Below are 25,683 nucleotides of genomic sequence, written 5' to 3' on the forward strand. Positions count from 1 at the left end.
ACCTTTTCCATCTGAAGCATTTGAGGAGGGCTTCCCTTGAGGAGCTTGCCGACCACATGTGTTTCGTACCCATCTTTTCAGAACCTAAGACTGGGATATACTGTCTGATATGTCTGCATTTGTGTATGAGGGGAGCAGGACAGAATATTGAAAACCCACCAGTGCGATTCTCCTGTATAAACGGGTCTTGTTGGAACTCTTCTTGGCGTGGGCTTTAGGTTTGTCCTGGCCCGAGTGGGTCCCTGAGGAAGAGCTTCTCACCCAAAGCTTTGGAGAAACTGAGACCAGAGAGTTGTGTTAAGTTAAGAAGCAAGATAAAATCGGAAACCTGAATCTGGCCAGAAATCTGAATGGATTAACTGAGCAGCCAGAAGCAGATCCAGAGTCCGACAAGAGAGTGGGGTTGTTAGAAATAAGGTCTTGGACAGTTTCTAGGGAACATCCTTTATGCTCTGGGATGATTCATGGGTGAGCTGGCTGGGCTGCAAATCTAAAACAGTGCATGCCATTTTTCTGAATCCATTTGAGGACAAATTCTCTGAAATGGTCCAATATGGAGACAAAATCCTTGCGATTTTAGATGTAAGGTTACCATCCTAGGGAGTGAGTGTGTGTGTGAGTGTGTGTAAGACAGAGACAGAGAAAGACTGAATGAGATTGACTGGTTCTTATAGACTACAACTGTCAGGATTCTGCTGTAACTAGACTAATTGATTTTGGCTCCCCACAGTTAGGAATTAGACTCGTCCTCAGGACCCTAGCCACACTCCTTTCTCATGTTGCTCTGAGCATATACGCTGCATCCTGTTTGTTCCGGAGCTTGGCATGGACCCTGCTCCATGGTGCTTCAAATAATTTGATACTTATTGTAAACTCCCTCCCTCGTGCTCTCTTAAAATCTCAAACTAATCATCTTGTTTGAGAGCCCCTTGGTGCACATGTGAGAAGGAAGAGACCATTTCATTAGCAGTGAATGTCTATCCTGTCTGCACCCACAGCTAATGGTCCGGCGTCTTGTGGGAGGAGACCTCAGATGGCTTATTGACTAAGTGATTTAACACAGAGCTCCACTGTTTCTGCAGCCCCAGCCCCCAAACCACAGTGACTTTAATGGAAACTTTAGAGGTAGATGTCCATTTCCAAGGAACACTCTGGAGACTTCCTGATTCCATCTCTTGGGAACATTCTCGAATGAGTCTTAAACGCTGTGGTTCTTGAACTTTTCATCCTGGGACCTCCTTTCCCTCCACAAGGTCCTGCCATTCCTCCAAGTCCTAAGCCATGGGCACCTGGAACTTCCAAATCAGTCTCTGCTATTTCCCTCTCTCTGGCTCTGTTTAAAGGATTGGAGCTTCACTTAAAACCTCTTGTTTTATGATAGAATAAGTTAATAACAGCTCTGTAATGGAGAACGTGTTCTTTCCTTCTTAGATTTGACACCAGTGAACAACAAAAGAACTGTCTTACCTCCAGAGGAAACTTCTCTTTCTCCCTCTTCATTGTCATCTTCCTCATCATCTTCTGCTTCAGCCAGCATTGCAAGCAGTACTTCCAATGTTTCTTCCTCACCTCAGGTAAGTGGCACTAACGGCCCCACACAGTCACAGGAAGGGTGAGCTGCCTGTACTCTTCCTACCTTCCACACTGAACTCTGGATTCTAAGCTTTTGGGTCATCCCAAGTGCAAAGCCAGGGCCAGAGAGATGTTCTGTCAAGGTTCCACCCAGGACTTCTTCACTTGTGCTTTTGTGAAAGTTCATCCTGCTCCTTCTCAGCCCCTCCCAAGGGCACAGTCGCTCACTCACTCACTCGGCAAAGCTTATGGGATATTGACTCTGTGCCAGATACTGAGCTGGACCCTGGGATGCAGTGACGCTGGGACATATACTTTGCCCTTAAGGAACTCACACAGGGCATTGAGGAGCTCATTAGCTGAAGGATGGCAGGCACAGAGTGAGGGTGCCTTTGATAGCATCTGTAGAACCTTGGAAGCAATATCACCCTTGAATAGAAAATGACATCACTGAGATATACAAGGCTGGACTCATTCTTTCAATGTGTAATTATTCAGCTTCTATTGCCTGGCAAACCCTGCTCTTGGCTCTATAGAGTTCACAAGAGAGAAAAAGTTCATGTTCTTATTGAGTTCACATCCTAGTGATCTCTGTCTTAAGCACCAGAGCTCTTCACCGGGCACAGCCACTCTTCCTAGAGTCCAGCTATATTTTTTGTTCACACTGGAAGTGGCTACTTTCTCAGTGGTGCAAGGTGTAATTCAGGTGTGGCAGGGTATTGGAAGTCATAAAGGCCCCCCTTCTACCAACAACAGCTCTAGCCCTTAATAGTGTCCAAGCAAGAAGCCTTTGTGTCTTTGTTGTTGGAGGAATGTGTAGAAATTAATTGGGACTATGGCTAAGTAAGCTACAGGGGGTCTTGTTCTCCCCTTTGTGTCTGGTGACCCATGAAGGCTGCACCAGCCCTACCCACACAGGCCCGGGAACTTCTCAAGAGGAGGTTCAATGCTTCACCTTCCCTTCTGGCTTTCTACCCACCTAGCCCAGGACTTGGAAAAGCCTTTGATCAGTAATGATGTCAAGGCTCCAAGCTGATCCCAAGGCAGCCACTTAGAACAAAGAGTAGCTCTTTGAAATCATCCTAGACAGAATTCTTTTGGTATTTGAAATCTGAAGAGGGAGTTGTTAAGAGGAGAGGGTAAGGAAGGGGGATGTGAACTGAGATTTGCCTCCCCCATATAAATAATTATGGGTATTTTCAAATAACTGCTATTTTTGCCCATCTCCTCTAGGTAACAGCTTACAGCCGCCCCTCACAAGTCTCAAGAGATCATTTCAGTCCCTCCAGAACAGTCTTTTTGGGGCAAACCAGAGCCCAAGGAGCACCCAAGGAAATTCCCCTGGACCTGCCTCATCACGACGTCCTAGGGCAGGCAGAATACTGCCTCGTGAGTCCTGGTGAAGATGGCCTTACAAGCCCCAGGCCACACAGCCCTGGAATGATAGGTTCTGATGAGTGTCAAGAAGTGGAGGCTTCTTTTGGGGACTCTAGAAGCATCCAGAGAGGTCCACACCCCTTTGGAAGGAAGGACAGCTGTTTGACAGACCAACATCTAACTCTCAAGGCTGGAAAGGACACAAGAGAAAGGAGTACTGGACCCAGGAGAGGAGAGGGAGGGTCAGAGATGACAGAGGAGAAAAAGTCAGGCTTAAAGAAGTTAGTCCTCACCCAGGAGCAGAAGACCAAGTTCCTGGATTGGAGTGATGCTATCTCAGCAGGCTTGCAGTTTGACGTTGGGGAGCAACCTTCCCAGAAAAGTTCTGAGAATAATAGAGGAAATAGAGTCCTGAAACCAGTCTGCCCCTTGACACTTCCTCAGGCAACTAAAGAGACACTGTCATCACACAAAAGCACTCAGGAGAAGGTGGGGACCCTGGTTGAACAGGCTTCAGGAGAACCAAGTGTGTCTCCACCCAAGTCCCCCCTGTGGCTCATAGCAAATGCAATCCGAAGGTCCCTGGAGCCCCTCCTGCCCAACTCTGAAGGTGGGAAGAAGATCTGGGCTAAGCACAAATCAAAGATTTTGCCCACCAGCCAGCCACACACCTGTACTCGTTCATTCAGCTTGCGGAAAACCAATTACAATAAAGACTGGGACCAACAGTCCCAAGGGAGAGACATGACAAGAAGGGCCTCCTCCTTCTTCTCTCTGGGAGCCCTTACTGCCAAGGCTTCCCAGCCCTCAGACCTTAGCCCTCCTGACCCTGCCGTCTGCACCCATAGTTTGCCCAACCATTCAACCAAGATCTTTCCTGAGCCTGTGTCCCCACCCTGCAGCAAGATAGAAGACGTCCCCACCCTCCTAGAGAAAGTGAGTTTGCAAGAGACTTTGCCACATGCTTCTAGGGTACCAAACAGAAGACTCTCCCTCTTTTCCTCCCTGAGACTCAAAGACAAATCTTTGGAGAGTTTCCTCCAAGAATCCAAACAAAGAACAGACTTCAAGGACCTCCTTAGCAGCTGCAAGGGGAAGGTACTGCCTGTGGACAATGCCCACTCCCTGGAGAAGCTGGTGCAGCCTCTCAGTAACACATCCCTGGGGCAAGTGGGCCACCCTCCTCCTGCAGGAAACTCAAGTAAGTGGCTCTTTCCTAATAAAAGACTACAGTTCATGCTGGGCAGTTTGTTATCATCATTAGATTAATAAGCAGACATCTTCCACTTTGTTTTACTCGTTATTATCCTTAGAGACGGTTTAGTTCAACACTCACACAGTTTCTTTTTTGTTGCTGATGCTTGTTTGATTGCTTTAAACAAAATGTGATCCTACATTTAGTTTTCAAGTAAAAAAATTATTTTCCTTCTTTGGTACCTCAATCAAAAAGCTTTATTTCCACAAGTAGTTCATATTTTTTTGATGCTATATGTAAATGGCATTGTTCGTTTGTTTTTTTTTTTTCTCCCTGTTTGGAACGTTTTTATTTTCCCACACTTCATTCCTGTTTATGTAAAGCAGTGGGTTTGGAGAGTACAATATTTCGGGGGAAATTTTCCCCAGGAAATACATCACTGTGCCCAAAAGACTTTTCCAGGTCATTGAGGGAATGGGCTAGAAACCTGTATTTACTTACAGCAAAAGATTGACCAGAAGCCCCTTCTAAGACTTCCTGCTCCTTCTCTCCCACTTTTTTTTTTTTATTTCATTGTGGTAAAAATGTATATGACAGAAAATTGCCATTTTAAGTGTACAATTCAGTGACATTAATTCTATTGCCATGTGATACAACCATCACTGCTCTCACAACTAAAGTTTTCCATCACTCCAAACAGAAACTCAGTACCCCTTAAGCAATAGCTCACCATCCCCCCACCCCCATTCCTGTTAACCACTAATAAACTCTTGTCTCTATGCATTTGTCTATTCTAGACATTTCATATCAGTGAGATCATATAATGTTTATCCTTTTTTGTCTGACAAATATTGCGTTATAGCTGGAAGCAAAGAAAACTTTTGCCAATGACCACTACTATGTGGCAGATTCTGAGCTCTCAAATTACATACAATTAATCTCATGCTTACTGTAGGAGGTATATTCTCAATTCAGAAATGGGGAAATTGACACTCAGAAAAATCAAAATGACTTGTCAAATATCATTAGCAGTGAAGTAGTAATAATTTGTACACAGATTTGTCTCATCCTAAGTTTGCTGTTGTGTTGTTATTTTTGTTTATGGTAGTAGGTAAGAATGCATTTTGAAGGTAATTCAGGATTTTCTGTAAATCAATTTTCCTTTCTCTCTAATTTGCCTCTGTATGTTATGTATCATTTTTCTTTGTCTGATTTTAAGATTCTCTATACATCTCTGATTTTCAGCAATTTGATTATCATGAGTCTTGCTGTGATTTTGTTTATGCTTATCCTGCTTATGGTTTTTTGAGCTTTTTGGATTTATGAGTATATAGTTTCACTGGATTTGGATGATTGTCAGCAATTATTACTTCAACTACTTTTTCTTTTCCTGTCTTCCCCTATCTTTCTGGCACTTCAATCACATGTATTTAGACCACTTGATGTTGTCCCACAGGTCACTGAGGCTGCGTTAATTTTTTTCACTCTTTTTTCTTTCTATACTTCATTTTGGATAGTGCCTATTTTTGTTCTTTAATTTTATTGATTTTTTTTCCTTCTACATTGTTAAATCTGCTGATAAGCTGATCCAGTGCAATTTTCATTTCAGATATCATATTTTTCATCTTTATGAGTTCCATTTGGTTCTTTTTTATATCTCTTACTCTGTCCTTATTATGTTAATGTTTTCTTTTTAAATTCTTAAGCATATTTAGAAGAGCTATTTTTAAATCCTTATCTGCTAATCCTACTGTTTCTATCATTTCTGGATCTGTTTTTATTGACTGATTTTTCTCTTGATTACTAGACTCTGTTCTGCTTTTTTGCAAGTCAGGCTTAAAGATGTTAGTCTATTAATTATTTACTAACTGCTAGACTTGTGAACATTACATCTTAGAGTGTCTAGACTTTGTTTCTTCATTTAAATAATGTTTAAAAAGTGGCAAAGAATATTTGGCAGTCAGTAAAGTAACTTGCAGGTTACTTTGTTCCTTTCAAGGCTTGCTTTTATTCAGGTGGGTCTAGAACACCCTTTACTCTGGGGTTAATTTATCCCTACTACTGAAGTGTGACTCTTCTGTGCTCTTTCCCAGTGCCTCCAATGTTTATTTTACACTGATTGAATAGAACTTCAACATCTCCAAGTCCTGTAAAATCTTTGGAGATTATTTAGTCTACAACTCCCCAGCAGCTATTTGTCCATCATCAAGGAGTTTCATTCTATGGATAGTATAGTTTACTATTAAGAAATAGGCTCAAGGGGACTCCTATATGTATTTCTAGATTTCTTTTTCTGCATAGACTCATCCTCTTCTGCACTCTGCCACACAAATTCTAGCTGCCTCCCCAAACTCTGATCTCTATCTCCTTGACCCAGTGAATCTGCTGTGCTCTGATTGGGTTAGTCCTCCCTACACTGATCCGCAAAGTGCCTCTAGGCAGAAAGCTGGGGTGACTGTAGTGCTTACCTCATATGCTTTTGTTGTTTCCTTTATCACAGTTCTGCACTGCTTGTTGTCCAATATCTGGAAACAGCTGCTTCATATATTTTGTCCAGCTTTCTAGTTCTTTGCTTTGAGAGATAAATTCCAGTATCAGTCACCCCAGCATGGCCAGAGTAGAAGAACCCTGTGAAGTTTTTTTAAACTTTGCAAATGAAAAGTGGACTGTGGCTCATGGTTCCACAATGGAGAGGGTAAAGGGGAAGAAACTCAGAGACAACTATTTTAACCTCTTTCTTGCATGAAGTTTCAGAAGTACATTATATTTGGGAGCATTTTCTCCTCTATTTCAAAATAAAACTCAATGTAAATATTAGATTTGTTCTTGAGATCATTAGAAAAAGTATCAGCTTTAGATTATTATTCTATAAAATGGAGGTTAATTATGAAATTTTGCTAATAACTCTGCTTTCTGAAAAAAAGTTGCCATATCGTTAATTTGGATCAATGCTGATGATAAAGATGAAAATGATGGTGATAATGACAATAACATTTATTAAACACTTCCAGTATACCAGGCACTGTGCTAGGTACTTTACATTGATTATCTTTACCCTACCACAACAATTCTGCAAGGTAGAAATCATGATCCCCAGAAACTCAGGGAGGTAAAGTTAGTTCTTCAATCTTACGCGACTAAGAAATGAATACTCAGTGACTAAATTTTACCAGTTGCCGTCCAGTCAATTCCAACTCATGGTGATCCCTTAAGTGTTAGAGTAGAACTGTGCTCCATAGGATTTTCAATGACTGATTTTTTAGAAGTAGATCACTTGGCCTTTTTTCCTTATGAGCCTCTGTGTGGACTTGAACCTCCAAACTTTCAGTTAGCAGTTGAGTATGTTAACTCTTAGCACCACCCAGGGACTCTAGTGACTAAATTACTCAGTGGTAATTTAGTGACTGGAGCTGGGAAAACACTCTCAGCTTACCACTAACAAGATCTCCTCCCATTATTATGCTATTCTCTCGTCCTATCTTTACCTGAGCTTTTCCATCTGGCAAATTAAAGTGGAAAACGGTTAACTCCCTCTCCAGAGATGCTGTGTTATTATATAGATGTCTTGTGTTATTTTGCTTTGAATAACAACATATGTAAATGTGCTCTTGGAGGTTAAAATTACCCTTATTTTTTAAAACTTGGGCTCTTTCACTTGGGTAAATAGTTGAAAATTATGGAGAGGAGAAAACAGGTTGGAGAGAATTTTAGAATTGCTTCTTCTTCTGGCCTGCTTCACCCTCCATCCCACAACACATATTTCCATTCAGATATAAGCTTTCACGCAGAATAAAGATTGCTAAATTTCCTATCATGGAGTCCTAGCCCGTTCTGATTTTCAGTGTCCAGAGTGGGTTAATCCAGATATTAATCATTAACTCTGCATTGGGTTGATGTGTAGGGGCAGATGTTCTTGCTGAGACGAATAAAAGCCTCCTGTGGCCCCTGGAAGACCTTATCACACATGGTCCCCAGCCAATTCACAGAGAGGTTCTGGTTGACATGGGCACTGTGCTGGTTGGACCACCCGCCTCTCTTGTTCAGAGATTGGCATTTTCCCTCGACTCCAGTTCTCCCATGGGCCCTGCATTGTTGAGCCACCCCTATCTTAAACTGCCTTTCCTGGCATTTGAATCATCACTTCGATGATGTGATAATATCTGCAAGTTGGGAAAATAAAAGTGGCATTTGTTTAGCCATAATTAATGAAATATTTATGTTGCATGAGACTATGTGATAAAACCTTAGGCTTAAAGTCCTTTTGCTTCTGATTACATTTGGGATTTTTTTTCTATGACCAGACATTCTGACGCCAGCTCTTTTACACTGAGCAGATGTCATGTAGTAAAAATGGGTGCCAGATGCTGTGAGCCGCAGAAGGGCGATTTGTTTAAGAGCTGGCTCCGACTTTTTTGCATTCAATTACTCTGCAGAGCAAACCTTACACAAGCATTTAGGTAACTCAGCTAACTTCAGACATGCATTTTAATAATAGATTTCATCTCTGAATGCATTCTAAGCGACACACCATATAAATGGTGTTTAAGGAATTAATTGATTTCTGCATAATACCTTGTATTTTTTTTTTTTTTTTAATATGAAAAGAGAGCTGCAAAGCTCTTGGCAGGGACCCAGAAATGTAATTAACGTGGAGAGCCAAATTTCCAGTCGCCCTTAGGTACTGCTTTCTCATGCTCACGGCAGGTGCAGTGAGGGGTGGGCAGTGAGGAAGTGGGGGGGCAAGTGGGGAGCAGGGAGAGGCAGCTTTGGTTTATGAAGCAAGGAACGAAGCTAGCAGTTCAGTGAGTTCTTCTGTTCCCATTTCAGGGCCCAAGCACATCCCCAATCAAGCACAGGTGACAGAGACTGACTCCTCCCTCTCTTCCTCCACCTCCTCCTCTGCAGATGAAGAATTTGATCCCCAGCCTTCCTTGCAGTCAAAGGTAACAGCACTTGGCAAAGCAAAGAGGTCCTTGGCTTGAGGGGGCCATTCACTATCCAGATTTCAGACCCAATGTGGGCTCCAGCTGCGGTGGTTTCGTTAGGGGGATCACGTCTCATTGCATCTGACAACAGTCCTTCTTGTTATCTGGAACATCCCAAGCATTATCTATTTTTTCTTTAACTTTTAGAAGCTTGTCTTTCTAAGAGACTCAGATTGGGAAGAAAAAAAACTCAGACATATTCACTTGAAACCGTTTGGTGACTGCAGCTCTTAAAGTAGGTTTAATATGTAGTCCAAAGAGCAAACCATTGAAAAAATTATAACAAGCAGATGCATATTTCCCTGGGGGAAGCACAGCTTCATTTAAGAAGCACTAGAGACAGATTGCATGGAAAATGTTATGTTTATTCTAATCAGAACTGTTAAATGAACCATGCAGTTGCATCTACACATGGATACTTGGAGGGTCCTGACTGTGGGGACATCCCCAGCCATGGGGACCACAGTTCTCCTCTTTGCTTAGTGAACATTCATATTTCTGGAGAACACTTTACACAACTCTCATACCCATATATAAAAAAATACAAGCATAGTTATGTTTGTAAATGTGTCTGTATGTCACACGCACAGAGACACGCATCCCAAGACCGAGGCCCACTTGTATTTTCTTTCTCCACTGGGGCTGGAGTCTTGCACTGGAACTGAGGAGTAAATGGCTGGACCTGAAAGATTTCCCCCAGTGGACAGAGAAATGGTTCACTGCTCTGGCAATGTTTATTTGTTGGATCAATGAGGATCTGGGAAGGACCAGATTTATTTACATAGACTCAACTTTTCCATATCTGGCACTTGAAGCTTTGGCATCAAGTCACTCAAGGGTTCCCACTCCCCGTAGCCCAGCCTGGAGTAAGTCAGGAGAGGCTGGGACATGGCCTGAGTGTGTGTGTGTGAGAGAGAGAGGATTTAAAACCGTGTATGTGTATAAGAGAGAATACGTATAAATTTAAATTTCTAACTGTGGACATCTCTGATTAGTTCAATACTCAACACAAATGAATTCTTTGTGCTCTGTTGATTTCTGAGGTTTCCTTACTGGCCCTCTCATCCCCTCGAGTGGATGGCCCTTAATTAATGCTATATTCAAATGAAATAGGGGCCTCAGCCTCAGCTGTCTGGACACTCATGGAGAATGAAAGAATAGAGGGGCCCAGATACACTGTAGTAGCAAGACCGTGATATCCAGGGCCAACTTTGCAAATAGCTCCTCGTTCTCCTGCTGGCCCAGAACAGAGACAGGAACACTGGAGCCTTTGGGTGGTAAAGAAGGGCATTTCACCTGCTCCTGACCTGGCCCGCTCTTACAGGATGGGAAGCTGGCAAAAAGATTATTCTTTATGACTTCCCAAGGGCTCACACATAGGAACAAGGAGAGTTCTTTGTCCTCTGGTTTCTTTGTCTCTTCCATCCCATGCAGGTGTGTCCCCAGCTACCTGGCACAGAGCCCACGTCAGTTCAAATGAACCTTTGACCAGGAAATTGGAGCCAGGATATATCCTCTCTGCCTTTCCCTTTGCTTTGCCCCTCCCTGCCACTGCCTCTCTTCCCAAACCCACACCTGGATCAAAGAGATGGAGTCAGGCAGAAACAGACGGATTGTCCTTGGGGCCGCCAGATTTCTCCCTTGTCTTTACTTTAGCTTTTTCTTCCTTAGTCTTTAACCTCTTTCCTTCCCTGTCTGTATCGTCATCACCGTCATTGAGAATGTTAGAACTGTGCCAGGCACACCATAAATCATCCTTCTTTTCTATGTCAATACCTTTTAATAAAAGGCAATGTGTGGCTTTCTTTTCTGCTATAGATTCTGTTTTGCCAGCTTCTGCTGGAGCAGCCAAGTTTGACAGTTTTGCTGCTGGAAAGCGCTAAAACTGTGGGATGCTGTCAAGTACCCCCTACCTTTGAAATTGTATTAATGGTCTTTATTTGGGAAAAAACTTTGACATTGCTTTTCTATAGGACTCACTCTAGAGCAGGGGTCCTAGATATGCCTGAACAGTAGTCGGCACAAGGAAAGATGGCGTAGACTGGAATGAGAAGTGAATACTGGAGTCAGGCTACCCGGGATTAAATCCTGGTTCTGCCACTTACTAGCTATGCTTGTCTTGGGAAAATTGTTTAAGCTCTCTGAGCTTTGATTTACTTATCTGTAAAATGAATGTAATTGAGAAATAAATGAGATAGTGCATGTAAAGTCACAACATGTTGTTGTTAGGTTGATTTTCAACTCATAGCAACCCCCATGTGACGGAGTAAAACTGCCCCACAGGGTTGTCTATGTTGTAATTCTTACAGAAGCAGATCGCCAGGTCTTTCTTCCACAGAGCCATTGGGTGGGTTCGAACTGCCAACCTTTTCAGTTAGCAGCTGGGCACTTAACCATTGGGCCACCAGGGCTCTTTTAAAGTCATTGGCATGGTGTCTGACACATAGCACTCGATAAATGCTGGGACGTAGGTTGCTATAACAGAAGCTCAAGAGATATTTGTTAAATAGACTGACTGTTCATATAGATTGGGTTAGACTGTCTCTGAACAGCAGCTTTCTTTGATCTTCCCTTCCCAAACCCTTTCCCAAAAGGTCCTGACTCCCTAATTGTGGGGTCCCCCATCCAAAAAGCCTGGAGCTTCTGTTCAAATGGGTTGACAGTCAATCTAGAAGTCTTCCCCTAAAAAGAGAGATGATATGCTACAAAATAAGCTTGAGTTCTGAGACCCAAAATTTCCTCCCAAGGATGAAGAAGATTCTCAGGGCTCTAGACCTTAAGGAGAATTCTATTTAAAAAAAAAAAAAAAAAAAAAATCTCTCAAACGAATGTCTTCTCTGATGATCTGCAGAGTTTCTGAAGCCTCAGAACAGAATTTTTCCTAAGAGCTCTGATGGTCTCTCCACCCCTGTCCATGGCAAGGGTGACAGAATGACAAGGATTGGTAAAGCCCTGCAAACCACAGTGCTTTTAAGGCACAATCCCTGTTATGAGCCTGATCCCTCTAGTGTACCTGGGGTCCAGCCTATTATGTCTCTATTCTCTACTCGTAAATTTATGACCCTTTTAATTGGCAGACATTTCAGTTTAACCACAGGTATTGAATTCCCAGGCACCAGGCTAGCTGTAACTATTTTTTAAGTCCATATATGTTTCTACCTGTGTTAAAAGAAATCTCTAGCATGCTCTAATTCTCATCCTAATGTGTAGAAAATGGACATGTGCGCTCAGAGAAGGCAAACAAATAGTAAAACGAGCCCAGTCTGAACACATTTTACGTACAAGGCTTTATTTGAACCCCTGCTGAGAATTTGCATTTCTAACAAGTTCCCTGCTCAGAATTTGCATTTCCACCCCAGATATACTAAATCAGAATCTACAGTTTAACAAGCTCCCCAGGTGATTCTTGTATATAACTTTTTGGGGACTTGTTAGAAATGCAAATTCTCAGCAGGGGTTTGAACTTGTTCAAAGCCCTGTTTACATATAAACATATATGTATGTCTATTATAGGATCCCTGGTGGCACAGAGATTAAAAGCTCAGCTGCTAACCAAAAGATCAGCAGTTCGAATCCACCAGCCACTTCTTGGAAACCCTATGGGGTAGTTCTACTCTGTCCTGTAGAGTCGGAATTGATTCAGTGGCAACAGGTGTATACTTCTACACACACACACACACACACACACACACTCAAATATATGAGGAAAAGGTTTAGTAAAAAATGATAATAATCATGCTAACATTTACTGAGTATTTTTTCTATATCTCTTTCAAGCATTCTGTGAAGGGCTTGACCTGCATTGTCTCATTTAATCCTTGTTACATTTCTACAAGGGAGGCATTAAATCATTCTCATTGCTTCAAAGAATTCACTGAAGTTCAGTGAGTTGTGTGACATGCCAAAACCCGAGCAGCTCAGCTGGGCCCAGGGCTCAACCATGACTCTCCACAACTTCCCCAATCAAAAGGTTCCTGAACCTTCCACTATGTTGAACTGGCCACCCGATGACTTCTCCTTTCTCTGGTGCCTAAAATCTGGAAGTGACACCATCAAGATCTACACATTTATTTTATATGCATCTATTTTGAATGCTCTTTTTTTCTTTTCTACAAGTCCAGGCACACACAAAGTGACATTAATGCTATATTTGTACAAACAATGTGAAGTAGGGAAAGGAAGTAATCTTATGCCCACCTCAAGCCAAGAAACACTCGTAGTTTGTATTATTTAGATATGTTCCTCTATTCCAGGTCTATTAGGCAGTATAGACTCAACCTAAGGACTATGTAAGGTTGTTAACTGGGTTTTATGTGGTCTACTTGTATGGGTATATGCGTGTGTGTGTGTCCCAGACTCATCACCCCTGGACTTTATGGTAGCACCCATGTAAAGTGTAAGTCGTATATTATTCCTTCCTTCAACTAAATCAAGCCAGTGCTCTATAAATCCACTCTTGCCTACACACCTCCATATACACCACTTCACAAACATACCAGCTTCCCACTATAGTATCTACTAGCCATTGGTTGACATATGGCTAGACATAGGAGACTAGCCTGCTTGGGTCTCTTACCATTTTCCAATACGGTAGCTAGTAGCCACATGTGGCTATTTGAATTTACATTTAAATTAATTAAAATTAAATCAAACGTAAAATTCAATTTCTTATTCACACCACCTTCATTTCAAGCACCCAATAGCCACATGTGGCCAGTGACTTCCGTATTTCAGACAGTACATGTATTGACTATTTCTGTTATTGCGGGAAACGCTGTTGGGCAGCACCACTCTAGAAGCTAAGCAGTGGCTAGGAAGCACTGACGGAAGAGTACACAAGTCCATGACAGTTTTTGGTAAATTTCAACCTCATTTTTCTGATACATTTTTTTCTTTTTCTTCTCTGCTGATTTTCACAGGAGAGGAAGACACTTAGAAGACAAAAGAAACTGGAAAAAGCAACAAAGCAACTAATTAAGCAAGAAGAGTTGAAAAGACTTCATAAAGCTCAGGTCAGAAAACAAACTTGAGTCCAGTGAGTAGACCTGAGGTTTGGGATCCTGGAAATCTAGGTCTGAAAATGCTTTGCAAGTCTGTGTTGCAGGGGAGGAGGGATAGAACAAGGTCAGTCTAACTTCTCTGATGGGTCAGCTTTGTGGCCATACTGAAGTCCCCTGTACGATCACTGGTGGGACCCTGCGCCCAGGTGTTAAGCTGGCCCACTCCCAGCCACGTTTCCATCTGCAGATCTGTATCCTGCAAAGTAAGGCTGAAACAAGAACCAACGCAACGGCCTTGGGAATCATCCTGAGCCCTGGCTGCTGCGAAACAGTGACCCTAGTTTTGTCCTCTGTGAGGACACACCCCTTCTACCAACTTCCTGACAATGTCTTTGCTTAATGGACAAGTACGAGGGGCTTTACCCCAAGATTCATTTAAAACATAAGTATCCAGTATTCCAACATAGACAATATAGATTTTGAGAGCAAGCTCCATCTCCCTGAGGACACAAAACCAAGTCTTGAAGAAAAGTTGGGTTTAATGGCATAAGAACTTAGAATGACTACCCATATTAATCCAATGTGTACCCTGTATCCCTGTCTCCAGGTATTCCCTTTATCTAGCCCTGTAATCCTGTACATTGTTTCTGACAAGATGGAAGTCATTGAATCCAACCTCCTTTCCCCTTCATAGTAACTGACTTAACAGCCACCCTTTTCACCTAGTAGACAGGAAAATTCCCATAAACTCACCTCTGTCCACTCGCAATTTCCTAAAACAAGTTTCCATGAATCATTTCAACTTTTCCTTCTACAAACAAGATAAGTCTTTATGACACGTATTGGCAAACTCAGCAATGTCCTAGCCATGTATTTTCAATCCAAACAGTAGGTGGTGATCAGAGAAGAACCAAGATGGCCTTTTGAGTCCTAATCTGCTGGCCTTCATAATGGCCCTTATTAGTCTTTGAGATGACTTTCATCCTTGGTTTCTAAAGAATGACCACATAGCCGTAACTGCACAGTAATCAGTAATAAAGTCATTTAAATGTTTCCTTTTCTTTAGAAATTCTGCACATTGACAGCAAGAGATGAATTTGTAGATATTTAATTGTCTTCATAAGTGAGATAGAGAGGAAGAGGGCATGAAATTACAAGTGATTTAGATAGAATTCACATCTATTTCCGATTTCACATTTGGGGCTTAAACACTGTAAGCTAGGACAAGAGGAGCTGGGTGGCTGCTCAGATCCTGTCCCTGCTTGGATGTCTTCATAGGGTTGGAGGTTCTTCAGCTCTTGCACCCCTGAATCAAGGGGGACTTAGAAATGTGGAGTGAAGAAGGAAGAGCTGAAGTAAGGTAAAGGAGGAAGCACACGTATGTTCTGCATGCCCAAACAGCTGACAGTTCTTCTAATATACCTGTTCTGCCAGGTGCAGTGTTAGGGTGCCAAGAGATGTGCCTCTTGGCAGCATGGTGTTTGAAAGCAGAGAAAAAAAATGATGGAGATTGACAAAATTTATATAGGAAAGATTTTCCCCCTAATTTTCTTTACTAATATACACAAGAGAAGTAGCTAGTAGGAAAAATAAATGTATAAATGCAAACCAAGTCATGATCCTTAGTTCGGTGCCTGTGGTGAGTCTCAGGCAGGTGTGAGGTTGTCTCTTAATGGGCTAAATGGCTTGTGTCTTGTCTTAATAGCCTGCTAGTAACAAAGCCACAGTACCCTTCCACAGTAGAAGAACCCTGGGCATTAGCCCAGTGGTGCAGTGAAAGGATATGTAGAGTTTGTGGCTGTGGCGGAGCAAGATAGCCTGAGAAAGGAACACCAAGCCCCAGGAGTTGGCCCTGGGGCTCCTGCTCCAGACCAGCTTCTTGGAAGGTGTCTAGTGGTTCTTCTTGGGAAAATGGAATGGGAGTAGGCTCTGTGTTTGCCCCCAGAGCCCTTGCCCCACTCTGTGAGGTGGCTGCAGCTCCAGTTATTACATCATGACTGCAGTCAGAGGCTGTGGTCTCCAGAGTCTCGGAGCCATTAGGTACAGAAACCCTGAGGACTGCTCACCTAGCCCAGCATCTTCTGCCACGGAGGACTTCGGTGCAGTTGGCCTTGTCAACGGGGACTATGTTAACCTCTACCTGAGGGCGGATGAACATACACACAAATTCCTTGCTTTGCATTTCCATAGCAAAAAAGGAAAATGTCAAGATCTGGTTGTTTGGGAATTCAGAGGGCATTGCCTGGTTAACCAAGGAGGTAAAATGGCAATGGACAGGGCCGTTTCCCCTTGGAGAGTAAGTGGCAGAGTCGGCCCCCTCCTGTAACTCTGTACGTCAAGAGTCCCTATGTGACCTGTGATCCTGGTATTGCAGGCCATCCAGAGGCAACTGGAAGAGGTGGAGGAGCGGCAGAGGGCGTTCGAGATCCAGGGTGTGAGGCTGGAGAAAGCACTGAGAGGAGAAGCAGGTAGGCATCTGAGTGGACCAGAGCAGTGGGGATTGGGGCTGAATTCTGTGATATGATAGTACTGCAGAAGCCCTGGTGGCGCAGTGGTTCAGCACTCGGCTGCAAACCAAAAGGTTCACAGTTCAAACCCACCAGCTGCTACTCCAGGAGAAAGATGTGGCAGTCTGCTTCCATAAAGATTTACAGCCTTGGAAACCCTATGGGATAGTTCTCCTCTGTCCTGTAGGGTCACTGAGTTGGAATCGAGTCAACGGCAACAGGTTTGGTTTGGTTTTGGAATCATCTGGGAAAAATAATGAGACCTGTTACAGGTTATGGATCTGTCAGTGTGGACCAAAACCAAAACCCGTTGCCTTCAAGTCGATTCCAACTGATAGCGACCCTATAGGACAGAGTAGAACTGCCCCATAGTGTTTCCAAGGCTGTAAATCTTTACGGTTTCCAAGGAGCAGCCAGTGGATTTTAACTGCCAACCTTTTGGTTAGTAGTCGAGCTCTTAACCATTGCGCCACCAGGACATATGGTGCGAAATCCAGAACTGCTTCAGACTTTAAAAATCCAACTGGTGGATTTGAAATTCCCTGGGATATTGGTTGGTCTGTGGGTCTTGTAACTGAGTTTCTGATTTACCCTCCTCTCTTCTGCTAGTGTAAGTGTTCTTTGCAATTCAGGGATTAAGATAAATTCAGGAGAAATATTTGGGCATTCAAGCATGTTGGTAGTGATTCAAAGCCCACATTTAAAGTCCAAGTCCAAGTCCAAGCTGTGTGACCTAGGGCCAGTCACATTATAAACCTTTCTGAACTTTGGTTTTGTCATCCAAAACAGGGATGATACGTTGGCTACCTTGTAGCATTCATACAAGAATTAAAGAAGAAAAAAAACGCTTAAATTAGCACACTGCTTGGCATAAGGTAAAGCAGTAACTGGTAACTCTTCCATGATAGCTTCATATTCTTAGATTCAAACAGATCTATTTGATGAGGATCTGCTAAATGTAGAACTTTAAGACATTTGGTCTGTAATAATCAGTACAACACGGTTTCTGCCTGGAAGAGGCTTAGAGACCAGTGGTGGATACAGACATGTAAATGAATAAACCACATTACAGTGTAATGACAGTTGTGATGGGAGCTGATGCCACAGGTTCCTAACTGAGCTTGCAGGCAGGGGAGGGAGGAAAGTCAGGGTAGGCTTCCTGGAGGCAGTGACATATAAGCTGAAACCCAGAGGAAGAAGAGGAGCTAGCCAATGAATGATGAGGGCACAGCACCTGCAAAGGCCCAATGTGAAAAAACATGAAATGACTTTAAAAAATGAGGAGCCATCAAAGGGTTTTGAGGTGAGGAGTGACTTAAAGAAATCTATGTTTTTCTGAAACCCTCCTGCTGCAGTGTGACCAGAGAGCCCCTTAGAGTTTGCTGGGGGTGTTGTCTCTTTAGTTTTGTAATGTGAGGCCTTTAGCCTCCTGCATGTTTTTGAAATAAAATATGAAAAACCAAACAGTGAAAGCGCATATCTTTGTCTACAATAATGTAAATAACATGTTATTTATTAAATAGCATAGTGAAAGGCTAGGATTTAAATTATTTTAAAAGTTCATTTATTTGAGATCAGTCGTGATACCAGCAGTGGGAGATCTAGATTTTGCGAGGCCTGAAGCTCATACAAAGTCATGCATGCAAAATTGTGAGGGCTTTTCCCAGAGCCTTGCAAGGAACCCACACAAGTGAAGGACCCTGATTCACACTTCGTTGTTGTTGTTATTAGCTGCCTTTGAGTCAGCCCCCTACTCATGGCAACTCCACGGACAACAGGATTGGACCATTGTGATCCATAGGGTTTTTCATTGGCTGATTTTTCAGAAGTAGATCACCAGGACTTTCTTCCTAGTCCATCTTAGTCTGGAAGCTCCACTGAAACCTGTTCAGCATGGTAACAACACATAAGCCTCCACTGACAAATGGGTGGTGGCTGCACCTGAGGTGCATTGGCTGGGAATCAAACCCAGGTCTCTTGCGTGGAAGGTGAGAATTCTACCACTGAACCACCACTGCCCCCGCCCCATGCTTCACTAATCCATGGTTAGTTTGTCTCTGGATAGCAGGGGGAACGCTGGAGTCAGATGTCCCCCCTCTGTGCCTCAGTTTCTTTATTTGGAAAGTAGGAGTGATAATCATACCTGTTTTCTTAGATTTCTGGTGAGCTTGAGCTTGACTACAATAATCTACATGAAAGCCCTAGCACAGGGCCTGGCATGGAGTAGATGATCAATATGTATTTATTCCTTTTCTGACTGAAATACACTTTGTATTTCTTTGCAAAGCTAATGCAAATTCACTCACCAGAAGCAGGCTTCATTACAAAAATGATGACTGCTTCTTCCTGCTTGGAGTGAGAAGCAGTGCTCATCTCCACAGCTGCTGTTGGGACTTTGGGTAGAATGAACTGTCCTTGTTTGGTGTGCGGTCTTGTTCCCAATCAAGAAGGCCCAGGTCCTTGTCTTTTGAAATCCTCTGATTTCAAGGAGGGCTTTGGAAATGAAATGGATAAACCAGCAAATCTAGGGCATGTTTCAGTCTGCTGTTAGCGACACAGGGAAGCAGTGTGGCATAGTGGGAAAGGATGAGTTGTAGGCATTCAAGAGCCCTGCGTTCAAATTCCATTCTGCTGCATTTAGGCTGTGTGGTCCTGGGAAAATCACTTAACCTCTCTGGACCCAGATTTCTTATCTGTAAAATGGAGAGAGCAATCCCCACATTACCAGATTGTTTTGAGAATTAGTAATATTGATGGGCAAAGTGTCTACCAGAGTTTCCACAGCATTGTAGGCATTCAATAAATGCCATCTAATATTATTTTGCAAAATACTGTTAAGTACATACATTCACTTTTAAGGAATTAGCCCTCTAATCTTAACAGCTTGAAATTTAAATAATACAGACCAAATTTTTTAAGCTTGCTCTGGAAATCGCCCTCACTCCCAAATGTAAAGAAAGGGTATTTTGAGTTATCAGCTAAAGAAACCCAGCCAGCTTGTGGTTTCAAAGGTGGGCCAGCCCAACCAGAAGATGGATTCCATTCATTCCCTTTATATCCTTGGTAATTTAATTCCCTGCTAAGTTTATGGGCCTTGTTCTCCTTGATTGTCCTTGTGTGGGTGACAGATACAGATAAACAAGGGGCTGGAGACTGAAAGAGTCAAATCATGAAGAGTGGCCCCAAAGGAAAGCAAATGGAAGATCTGCAAACCAGGCAACAAAATTAATACACTCTAACTTGTAATAACATTTATGCAATAATAATATTCCTTTGCAGTTTAATATTCTATTCAGCCCCTTTAAGAGATTGCCCTGTTGCTTAATGAATGGCCGCTGTTTATTAGGTTAGGTTGTATTTGAGCTGGCCTGTGCTGCTCCAGTTCAAGTGATTTAATGGGAATTATTTAATAGGTATTATTAGGATAATTAGAAAATGATCACAGTTAGGCAATAATATTGAGCTATAAAGGTTGTGAATAACCAAATTTAGAGACAGGCCTGAAAACACGAGTAGTCTGCCACAGTTATGCAAGTCTCCTCTAATAATTATGTGAGCCAGGCTGAAAGGGTCTTTTGTTCCTGGGAGTTATTCATTAGGCAGGCATTGAATTAGAGGAACATGCGGGGGTGCGGGACGAAGGGCAATGATGGCTGATGAGCAAAAAGAGTCTTTGATGAGCTCCTAATTGTCGTGACAACAATTCCTGCTTTCTTTATTTCCAACAGTCAGAAATAAGCTCCGCAGCCCCCAGGAAGGGTTTTTCCCCACTTGTCAAGAAAAGGGGAACAAAGAAAAACAAGAATCCAACAAACCACCCCAGATGACAAATCATTATGTTTTGCAGGGGATGTGTGTGTGTTTGTGTGTGTGTGTGTGTGTGTGTGTGTCTGTATGTAGCATGGATGGATACCTTTGACAAAGGGAATGGACTCGCCTCATGGTCCTGGCTGCCCACAGTAAAGGACCAGGACACAAGGCAGCCTGACTTGTCCTGGGCCCACCTCGTCTGAGGAGGCCAAGCCTAGCTTTGCCAGCCACTTAGACTCTTCTGGGTCAAGGGACTTGTTACCCAGTGGTTTGTTGTTTGTCAATGTGGTGGTCAGTATTAGGTGCCAGGGCCATGGACTACCCTTCTCTGGCAGGAGAGCACCATTTACATTTAGATGGTCTGATGAATAGAATCTGGCCTTAGTCAGACGATGGGACTTTCTTTCAATATATGCAGACAGGTGAAATTGGATGAAACTGAGAGGGAGGAGAGAGGATTTGGAAGGTGAAAGGATTTGCCTCTGGAGGAGATGGATAGGAATTATTCCTCCCTTATAGCTGTACCAACTTCGAGGAAGATTTCCCAGCTGGTTGTTTGCCTTGAGCTTCTTGCCTTTTTTGGAACCAGACAGAGGGGTTTACAAAGAAAAATCAGGATGTGCAAGATTGCCAGCAGGTGGCACCAGGAGCACATGTTACGATAAGAGAAATTGCAGTGACCTAGCCAGGAAGAGGGAAGTAGTTTGGCTTGTACTCTGTGGTGTTTGTCATGATTGCTGCTGAAGAAGAGAGGGAAAAATAATGTCCTGAATAAAGTAACAGTGAGGTGTCCTGGAAAGAACATAGATATTAGAGTTAGACACTCCAAAGTTTGAATCCTGATGCTGTTATTATATGACAATTATTTCCTCTCTGCCAAAGTTTTCTCATTTGTAAAATGGAGCTAATAATGTCAGCCTCACAGGGATCGTATGAGATAATGTGTAAGTAAGCACCCTCCAAAAAAGTCCCTGGCACATAATAGTTATTGAAAATGTTAATTCCTTCTCTCTTCTTTTATATCTATCATAAAAGCTAGATAGTGGAATGATTTCTCGATTGTATTCATTTGTTTGTTCATTCATTTACATCCATTTATAACTCTACTTCCTAGCAGAAATTTAAACTGGTTTCTCTAAATATGTTTAATGCATGAATTCCACATGCCTGGTCCATATAAGGATCTTAGTGTAGCCTCATACTGTTACCCTAAAGAACAATTCAGTAAAAGTTGTCAACAATGAGCATCAAACACTGTGGTTTTGAGGCATGCTTCCCTGACAGTTGGCCATAATTTGGGAATAGATTTTAGGAAATGGGTCCTTTTTAGGCAAGCTTCCGTAATTATTTGTTCTCTAAATGTAGTGAAAGTCAGTGAGTTCAAGGTTATACTGTCTTATCAGTCATTAGAAGTGGCTGGTCATTGTGCTTTCAGAGGTCAGCATAGCAGGGGAAGGATTGAGATCCTTCTGTGATCCTAGAAGAGCCTGAATACAGGTGGCCATGTTATCTGGAAACACAGATAATATTATTTTATCACATAATATACCTAATGTAATGTTGTCAGGAAAGAACTCCAACCACATAGAGAACAGCAAGCAGTAACAAGACTTCAAAGTAGATGTCTGTGATGGTTAAGGTTATGTGTCCACTTGGCTAGGTCATGATTCTCAGTGGTTTGGCAGATATTATGTAATCATCCTCCATTTTGGGATCTGATGTGAGTAGACAATCAGTTGAAAGCCAATCAATTGAAAAGCCAATCAGTTTCCTTGGGGAGTGTGGCCTGCATCCAATGTATTTGGATGTTCTGGCAAAGTTCTCTCTAGATCCTACATCCAGCTCATCATCCTCTGACCCCCAGTTCTTGGGACATGAACCAGAAGCCTGCCACCTAACCTGCAGATCTTGGGATTCCCCAGCTCCCGCCCAACCCTGTGAGCCAGCAGCCTTCCACCTGACCTGTCAATTTTGGGTTCGTTAGCACCTGCAACCACACAAGTCAGGAGAAGCCTCCAGCCTGATGCCTGACCCATGGATTTGGGACTTGCCACCCTCTGGAACTGCATGAGCCATTTCCTTGAGATAAGGTTTTGCTCCTCTAGAAAGCTCAGCTTAAGACAATGTCTAAGGAAGCAAGGAGGTTGGGTTGGTTTGCCACAACTTTCTAGACGTGAAAGTAAACAATGAAATTCTTCACATGAGAGCAAGGCAGTTTAGTACTCAGCACAGCAAACAGCAGGAGCATCAGAATGGCAGCACCAGTTGTCCTGCCCCCAAGTCCCATGGTGTGACCTAACAGGCGAAGCAAGTAGTTGTTCAGTAGTCATGCTATGGTACCCTGTCCTACTTCCTGGTATTGTCTACCTGACTAGTTATAGGAATGGCTCAGGGTCAGAGGACAGTTAGGCCTTGCAGTTCAGCACAATCAGCAAGGACATGCTGGGATGCTTAGAGTCCATAGCAGAGGGCCTCAATACGCCATTTATTATATATTCACCTCTGTGACCAGCCCCAGTGGCCACCCTGCAGAAAGCCAATGGCCTCACAGCAGAAATAGGCCCAGTGCAGGTGAGACCAAGAGTCTCTTCTGAAGAAGCCTTGAGTCCTCTCTGTTGCATGGATCCAAGGGTCATTGAAACCTCGAAGTCATGAGCCTTAGAGTATTGCTTTCTAAAACTTTTTTTTTTAATCATAGCAACAGTAAGAAATGCATTTTCTAACACAAGTTAATACATATAAATATATAATTAAATAAAACGTTTCATGAAATAATTTTTATTTTTGCTACATGTAAAAGACTGGTGTTTTGTACTCTATCTCATTTTTAGTGCTTGTTATGGCCCATAAAATTGATGTTGCAACCTTCAGGTTTGAAAAATACTGCCATAATTATTTTACCCAGAGAAAATGGCTTAGAGCATAACTAAGAAGTTATGGAGCATCGGTGTGGTGGGCTAGATACTCTAAAACCCATTCACTGGGAGAATATCTTCAGAAACCGTATGTCTGACAAGAACGTAATAACAAAAATACGTATAAAACTTCAACAACTTAACAACAAAGAAGACAAATAACCCGGTCATTAAATGGGCAAAGGACTTGAATAGACATTTCACCAAAGAGGACATTCAAATGGCCACCAAACACGTGAAAATATGCTCAATGTCATTAGCCATCAGAGAGGTACAAATCAAAACCACATTCTGTATTATAGACTGCAAGTGTAATTAACTTAGAAATCAATAGCCAAAGGATATTTTTTAAAACTATACATTTGGAAAGTAAAATATACACTTCTAAATAACCTGTGCATCAAAAAAAAAAAAAAAAAATTAAATGGATATTTTTAAAATACTTGGAAAATTAAAACGTACTAAATATAAATAACGAAAACATAATATATCAAAACATATGGGATGCAGTGAAGAGATGTGGAAAATTGATAAGCTGTGTCCAACTTAAGGTTAAAAAAAAACAACAGAATAAACTTGAAGAAAGAAAATTACAGAAATATGAGCAGAAATAAATGAAATAGAGAATAAAGATAAAACAGTCAAATGCTGGTTCTTTGAAAAGACTAAAAAGACTAAAGGCAACCCTCTGAAACTGCTTTTAAAAAATAAGGGGACAGAAATATGTAATATTAGAGATGAAAAGAGAATATATTGAACATTTAATCCAACTAATTTTAAAACTTGAGAATCTGTGGGTGATTTAACAATCATCATATTAACAAGAAGAAAAACATATGATCCTCTCAATAGAAGAAGAAACATTGTTTGCCAAAATTCAGCACCCATTTAGGATAAAAAATTATAGCAAAATGGGAGAGAACTTTCTTATCTTGAAGGATATCTTCCAAAACCCTGAAGCAAACATCATTGTTGGATGGCAAAATATTAGAAGCATTCCTTTTAACATCAGTAATGAGATAAGGACGCCTATTATTACCTCTTTTATTCAAAATTGTAAAGGAGATCCTAGCCACTGCAGTAGGACAAGGGGAAAAAAATGGTATAAGACTTGGAAAGAAGAAACAAAATTTTTGTTGTTTCCAGATGATAGAATTGTCCACATGAAAAACCCAAAGAATGTACAGATATGTTATTAGAAATAATAAAGAGTCTATATTGCAATAAGTAAGATCAAAATAGAAAAGTCCATTGCATTTTTATATCTTAGCATGAAGCAGTTAGAAAGTGAAATAACTAAGATGCCACTTACATTAGCATCAAAAATATAAGATGCCTAGAAGTAAATCTGACCAAAATATGTATACATGTGTGTGTGTATATATATATATATATATATGCACAACCTTTATGGAGCCAATTTTAGTACTTTAATGAAAGCCACCAAAGGACCCAAACAAAATGTCACATATATGAAAAATTGATATAAACCAGCAGTAGCATTGTAAATCACTGGGAAAGAAATGTTTCTGGGATAGTCAGTTATCCCTACAGGAAAAAACGAAATTGGGTCTTATCTCACAGCGTCCAAAAAATCAATTTCGTATAAATTGAAGACTTTAATATGAAAACGAAACCTGAAAAGTTAAGAAGAATCTTTTTGACCTCAAGTTGGTAGTAAATAGATACCATAAAAAAAAAAAAATGCCATTGAGTCAATTCTGACTCACAGCAACCCTATAGGAAAGAGTAGAACTGCCCCATAGGGTTTCCAAGGAGCAGCTGGTGGATTCGAACTGCTGACCTTTTGGTTAGCAGCTAAGCTCTTAACCACTGCACCAAAGATTTAGTATTCCGGAATATATAACAAACGCTCACAAATCAATAAGAAATATGCAAGTAACCTAGTATAGAAATAGGTAAATGATAAATATTTTACAGAAGGAGAATACTGAATAAGCATATAAAAAGACACTCAACCTCATTAGAAATTAGGAAAATGCAAATTACAACTACAACGAAAAACTATTTTAAACCATTAAATTATCAAAACTTACCAAGTCTGATGACACCAAGTATTTGGCAAGAATGAGGAACAAGGGGAGCTCCTATTCAGTATTAGTAGAAGTGTAAGTTGTCACAACATTTTGGAAAACAATTTGGCTTTATGTTGTAAAGCTGAACATCTGCATGCCTTACATCCCAAAGAATTTCATTCCTAAGTATATATTCCAGAGAAACTCTTGCCCACATGGACCAGGGGACATATACATATTCATAGCAGCATAAATTCATAATACCAAAAAACTAAGAACAGGGAGG

General features: G+C 41.8%; 1 protein-coding gene across 1 annotated transcript in view; it reads left to right on the forward strand.

The window, feature by feature from the left end:
* The window catches only part of LOC101350619 (MICAL C-terminal-like protein), a 66,465-nt gene that overhangs the window by 13,796 nt on the left and 26,986 nt on the right, over positions 1-25,683 (forward strand). Inside the window, exons 5-9 of the mRNA XM_023736926.1 lie at positions 1,432-1,574; positions 2,806-4,150; positions 8,972-9,087; positions 14,049-14,141; positions 16,504-16,597. Of these exons, the coding sequence (XP_023592694.1) occupies positions 1,432-1,574; positions 2,806-4,150; positions 8,972-9,087; positions 14,049-14,141; positions 16,504-16,597 (1,791 nt within the window). The remainder of the gene's footprint in view (positions 1-1,431; positions 1,575-2,805; positions 4,151-8,971; positions 9,088-14,048; positions 14,142-16,503; positions 16,598-25,683) is intronic.

This window comes from Trichechus manatus, unplaced genomic scaffold (genome assembly GCF_000243295.1).
Source record: "Trichechus manatus latirostris isolate Lorelei unplaced genomic scaffold, TriManLat1.0 scaffold00006, whole genome shotgun sequence".
Taxonomy (NCBI): Eukaryota; Metazoa; Chordata; class Mammalia; order Sirenia; family Trichechidae; genus Trichechus; species Trichechus manatus.